The sequence below is a fragment of the Muntiacus reevesi genome, chromosome 1 (assembly GCF_963930625.1).
Source record: "Muntiacus reevesi chromosome 1, mMunRee1.1, whole genome shotgun sequence".
Classification (NCBI taxonomy): domain Eukaryota; kingdom Metazoa; phylum Chordata; class Mammalia; order Artiodactyla; family Cervidae; genus Muntiacus; species Muntiacus reevesi.
In genome coordinates, this window is record NC_089249.1 from 14,244,908 (window position 1) to 14,250,907 (window position 6,000).

Consider the following 6,000-nt stretch of genomic DNA (forward strand, 5'->3'; position numbering starts at 1 on the left):
GATCCCAAGTGCCACAACTAAGACCTGACGCAGCCAAATAAGTATTTTTTAAAAAACTTATTTCCAAATAAGGTCACATTCTGAGGTCCCTAATATAAGCCCTTCCCAATTGCCCCATGCATGTTCTAAAATGAATTGTACAGACAGACTATGGTTCAGAGTTGGAAATGCAAGGTCAGCTTCCTGTATGCAACTCAGGCCCTTGGCTCTACTGATTCGGTTTAGAGGAGGGAGTTCCCTGATCCCTCTGCATTCCCAACTCCAGACCACCGCCAGTCCAGCCTGGAGGGGGCAGACCTCACAACATAGATTTGAGTGGATGGATCAGTGGCTCAGTAGATGAATGTGGCAGAGAGGAAAAGATCAAAGGTAATACATGTAAATGCCTACATATTTTGCTTCCAAATGATGTAACCCAGACAGACTGCCTTATGCACCAAAGCAAATATACGGACTAATGTAACCCAAAAGCCCAGAATTTGGGGGTCTAGTTTCAACAACATATGGACCTGGGTATTCAGATAATGTCACTGGAAATACATACCCCTGTCTTTCTGCTCATCTTTCCTCAGTTCCCTTCATTTCCAGTCTAGTGCTCCCTGCATGGTAGCCCTCCTTTCTGTCCCCAAGCTCCAGGCTGCATTCTCTCAGCTCAGCAGCTTGAGGGGGCAGGGAGCAGAGAATGAAGGAAAGCAGGTTCCCAGAGGAGAATCAAGGTACTGGTACTGAGGTAGCGAAAAGCTATAGGTGTGCACAGTGATATAGACTTGTAGAAAAATTGAATCCCCTTGCTTTGAGATAGATCAATCCAATTCCAGAACTCTAGGCTTCTGTCCTGCTTTAGTCAAGAATATGGGAGGACTGGACATCAGATTAGAATGGAAAGTGGGTAGCTTTGGTTGCCAGGCAGACCTGAGTTTGAATACTGACTATCTTACTATGTGGTCTCAAGCTAGAAACAATCTCTTTGAATCTGTTTCCTTTTCTTTGCAGCTGGACTTTCAGCTCCATAAGGGCAGTTACCTTGGTGCACTTTCTCATTACTGCAACTCTGGTGACTAGCAGCATGTTACCTGGCATGGTGGCAGGCTATTTGATGTTGTTCAATAAATCAATAATGGTTCAAGCTTTTCAAGAAAAGAAAAATTCTATATATGAAGCTCTGGTACAATGCCTGGGGTGTAGAGGGTGATGGGCAAGTTACAGAGTTGGTCATTATTATTACTCTGCAGAGGAAGGACAGTGGAATGAGAACCAGCTGACAGAGACCTGGAAATGGAGACAGGCCATCTAGGTTGGCAGTGCAGCCTTGGTGGCCCGCGTTGGCCATCGTGGCTGTGGATGGTGGTCCCGTATCCACGTCCCACACCAAGTACTGATTCCTTACCCCTCTTTTGTCTCCCCTGCAGCTGGAGCTCTCCAACACGGCGGTCCTGCACCAGATGCGGCGGGACCAGGTCACCGACACCTGCCGGGCCAACAGCGCCATGAGCCGCAAGCGGCGGGTGCTGACCCCCAACGACCTGAAGCACCTGGTGGTGGATGAGGACCACGAGCTCATCTATTGCTACGTGCCCAAGGTGGCGTGCACCAACTGGAAGCGGCTCATGATGGTCCTGACCGGCCGGGGCAAGTACAGCGACCCCATGGAGATCCCGGCCAACGAGGCGCACGTCTCGGCCAACCTGAAGACCCTCAACCAGTACAGCATCCCCGAGATCAACCACCGCTTGAAAAGCTACATGAAGTTCCTGTTCGTGCGGGAGCCCTTCGAGAGGCTGGTGTCCGCCTACCGGAACAAGTTCACGCAGAAGTACAACACCTCCTTCCACAAGCGCTATGGCACGAAAATCATCAAGCGGCAGCGCAAGAATGCCACGCAGGAGGCCCTGCGCAAGGGCGACGACGTCAAGTTCGAGGAGTTCGTGGCCTATCTCATCGACCCGCACACCCAGCGCGAGGAGCCCTTCAACGAACACTGGCAGACGGTCTACTCGCTGTGCCACCCGTGCCACATCCACTACGACCTCGTGGGCAAGTACGAGACGCTGGAGGAGGATTCCAATTACGTCCTGCAGCTGGCGGGCGTGGGCAGCTACCTGAAGTTCCCCACCTACGCCAAGTCCACGAGAACTACTGATGAAATGACCACAGAGTTCTTCCAGAACATCAGCTCGGAGCACCAGACGCAGCTGTACGAAGTCTACAAACTCGATTTTTTAATGTTCAATTACTCAGTGCCAAGCTACCTGAAATTGGAATGAAGGTGGGGGGGAGGGTGTGGGCGGGGAGAGGGGAGAGAGAATCGTGCTTTTTTTAATTTAAGATTTTTATTTGTCAAAAAGAATTATATGGATATTGGGTTATTTTGTAAATTAATATTTCTTTGGGGATTGATGCTGCGAGCAGCATGGTGAGAATTATTTAAAATCCTTACTAGGGAAGGACGGCTGTCTTGGCAGGGGACTAGGATGGGTGTCCTTGTTTTTTTAGACGTGAATCCGACACTGTCTCAGAGGTTTCTTTGTGTTCTGGTGAATTCCATGAATTGTGCATTCCATAAATGCTAATTAAGTTATTTATAGTTATTTAAACATGGTCTCTGTATAGATTTCTTTGGGGGGGCAACAAGATTTTAATGTCTTTTCCGAAGAAATCTATGTTTTCATTCTGTGCTTGCAAACAGCTCCTGCAGGGGCGTGAATGTTCTCCTTACTAACCGCTCAGAGTCACTGTGATAACCATTGTGCTGTCCGTTGATGCCACCATTCTTAAAATTCTGCTGGAAATAAATAGAGGCACCTTTGCAAGGGACTGATTCCAAAACTGATTTCAGTCATGTCATGCTAAAGTGATTTTTTTTAAATCCCAAGGAGAGAGCAGATTATGGCTTTTTTCCCCCCACCAGAATTAGCAATCTGGTAGAACAGGCTTTTGTACAGACATTTGTAACTGGCAGTGCCAGTTGTGGTGAGGGTGAAGTGGCTGTTGCTTTACATTCAACAAGTATTTATTGAGCAACTACTATGTGCTAGGCCTAATTCTAGACCCTGTGGGTAGGGCATTGAACAAAACCAATACTCTCAGCCCTCAAGAAGCTTTACATAGACACAGAGTATCCAGCTCAATAATTAGCAAACCCTGGTATCCGTGGACTTAATGTGAGGTTTGGACTCTTCATGAACAACCCCAGGAGGATCGGATCCCTACAAATTTGCATTTTTTATGGTCCAGTTTGAAAACCACATGCTTGAAGCAGGCCACTTAACGAGTAGTCCAAGCTCTTTGCCCAACACAAGAGGTGACCAATTCCCTGTCACGTGCCCATTCCAGTTTATTGGTAATATTTGCCTTTAAGCCCCAGAAGAGATTTGCCAGGCATGGCATAGAAGAATGCTGTGACTGATTAGTGATGTCTGCCTTGGTGAGGGAAAGGGAGATATTCACTCACTGCCTCCTCCTGTCATTTCCAGCCGAGCATTCAGATCTCCGCCTAGAAGTGTTGTTTTATACTCTTTGCCATGTAAAAAAAGGTTGAAATTTTGTGGCGGGACTCTGACATCAGAGGATTTGCAATGGCCTGGCATTTCTACTCCTGGTGAAGGTCAGAGGCAGACTGTTTATACATACAGGCACAGGCATACCCTCTCTCGTGTCCTCTAGAGGCCAAGAGACCATCAGCGCCTCCGAGACCACCAGCAGTGAGCAGCAAGGACCGCCTTCTGGGATGGTAATCCACGCCCCTTCCCTCTGGAAGGCGGGAAACATTCCATTTCCTGTTCCTGGCTAATTAACGCCTGCACACGCTTCTCATTTCCGAGGCCATGGTTGAAGTTTGAGCCACCTCCCTCTTACAGCCAGTGAATGAGCTGGTAGCAGAGACTGTATATAATAATAATAATAGTTCTAATAATAGGGGGTAGGGGGGTAAGTTTTGCTTTTTGTTTTTTTGATTCAGTGTATAGCACAGAGGTGAGAGTATTCTAAACAAACAAAAAATGAATAATTTATTCACAGAAACTATTAAAACTGTATCAGCAAGCTCACAGCCAGGTCAGTGAGTGAGGTGTGCACTGGAGAGGGTGGCCGAAGCTATTTATAAAATGTCGTATACCTTCTTCCAAGCTCTCTCTCCCCTTTGTGAAGGGCACAGCGACCATACCCTTGATGGACAGAGATGTATGCAAGTAGAGTGACAGACTTCAGCTCTCTCTGGTATTATTATCCCTGGACCCTATGACCAAGCAGAGGAAACTGTCCTCAGAGACAAAGCTTCTACTAATGAAAGAGGTTTCTGGCGTTTCCTGATAACGTGCTTCAGAGAACACAGGTTCTCCTCAGACACAAGTTGGTGTGATGCAAAATAAGGGTTTTGTGGTCAGGTGTCTTTGGGAAACAAAACGAAGTCCATTTTCTTTTCTGCAGGACTTTTCAGAGCCTTGATTGTGTGCTGTGTGTTGTGAATCCCCAGGAGCATCACTGATTGAGTCCGTGGCATTTCCTGACCTTCCATGAGCAGGATGCTCTATTTTAAAGACTATCTCACAGAGCTAGCACTGCACTCTGTAGGCTTTGGTTAGGTCGTTTTAGCACATCTGAGGTCTTCTAGGATAAAAACTGCTTCCCTCACCCCGCCCCTCCCAAAATATCCAAAACGCAGCAACAATAAACCACCACCGCTGTGCCCACCTGATTTATGATAGCAGTGAGGGTCGTTTACCAAATGAATTCAGTTTTTGCCTAAGTGCAATGGTTCTAATTCTGGGTATTACATGGGCCACAGTTCCCTCCCTGCTGCAGGGAGCAGAGAAATCTTGGGTGGTGTGGACAGAAAGGAGGGAGGGGGTACAAAGCCTCAGCTAGACCCCCAGCACTCTAGCTTAAGATTGCTCAGTGCAAGCTGACTGCTCAACCCTTAATGAGTGCTTCTTTAATTCTACAGTTTGGAAATGTTCACTATGTCCTTTTTGTTTTTTTAAGTGGAAATTCACGTAGATTTCCCAAGCTTTGTGTTTCTGTGTCTCGTCCATTTTTGATCAGCTATGATGCCTTCTTTCATCCGTCTTCTCCCTCTAGTGAGAAAGAGTGTCCAGGACCATACAGCAGTGTGGTTCAACCACGAAGGGCTCTTTCTCCTCATGTTTTGTGTTCATAGTTTATTTTCTAATGCCATAAAAACTTAAAAAAACAATAGATTCAACCGTTTTTGCAGAATGTAGAAAGAACTCTGTGTCCTTGGTTAAAAAGAATCCATAGGTGAAAATGTGCCTGGAAAATGAAAGTTCTGGGTTCTTTTGTTCCTTTTTTTTTTTTTTTTTTTTTTTTTTAAAGAACATGCTTTCTATTGCATGCTTAGCTGGAGAAAAGTATAGGCAAGTGTCCCATCTCCCAGCGACTTTTCAAAGGTGCTGCCTTGTTTTCAAAACCAGGTACAGAGAAGCATTTACAAGGACTTTCCTGCTTAACCTGTCCCTTTGGTTGGACAACTCTATTAGCCACGGGGTTTGAATTCCTGCAGCTGCTCCAGACCCTCTCCCATCTCTGCCTCCCCAGCTGGTCTGGGGAAAAGGATAGTCTGCTGGCCTGTGGTGTCTCAGGGGGAAGCCTTCCTTCCCACCTGTCCACCAGCTGAGTTTCACTGTCCTGCCTGTTCACGCGGATGGCATAGGACGGCAGTGGACAGTGGAAACTTCATCAAACCAGTGTCCTAGTGGCAAAGGTGTGGAAGCACCAGGGTCCAATCCCTGCTGGTAGAAAATTCCCAAAACAATAGCGAGTCTGCAGCTTCCTTAGCTGGTGGGGTCTGGACCAGTGCTGAGCTAGTGATCGCTAAAGTCCTGACGCTAAGCTAGCCAGTTGCTGAGGGACTGTGTCCCTGGCGAGTGGGGCTCAGAGCAGATGTCTCACAGCCCGGCCCTCCCCTCCACATACACACACGTGATCTCAGCTGCCCTGTTGTGTGCGATCCTGGGGACCAGAGTCCCTTTCCCCTTTGTGTCA

The 6,000-nt window shown here is 47.3% G+C and overlaps 1 protein-coding gene across 4 annotated transcripts in view; it reads left to right on the top strand.

Moving 5' to 3' along the window:
• Nucleotides 1–5,323, top strand: part of CHST11 (carbohydrate sulfotransferase 11) — a 263,685-nt gene extending 258,362 nt beyond the window's left edge. For all 4 annotated transcript variants that reach the window (XM_065938262.1, XM_065938278.1, XM_065938268.1 and 1 more), the window contains one exon: nucleotides 1,410–5,323. In XM_065938262.1, the coding sequence (XP_065794334.1) occupies nucleotides 1,410–2,264 (855 nt within the window). In that variant the 3' untranslated portion in view covers nucleotides 2,265–5,323. The remainder of the gene's footprint in view (nucleotides 1–1,409) is intronic.
• The last annotated feature ends 677 nt before the right edge of the window (nucleotides 5,324–6,000 follow it).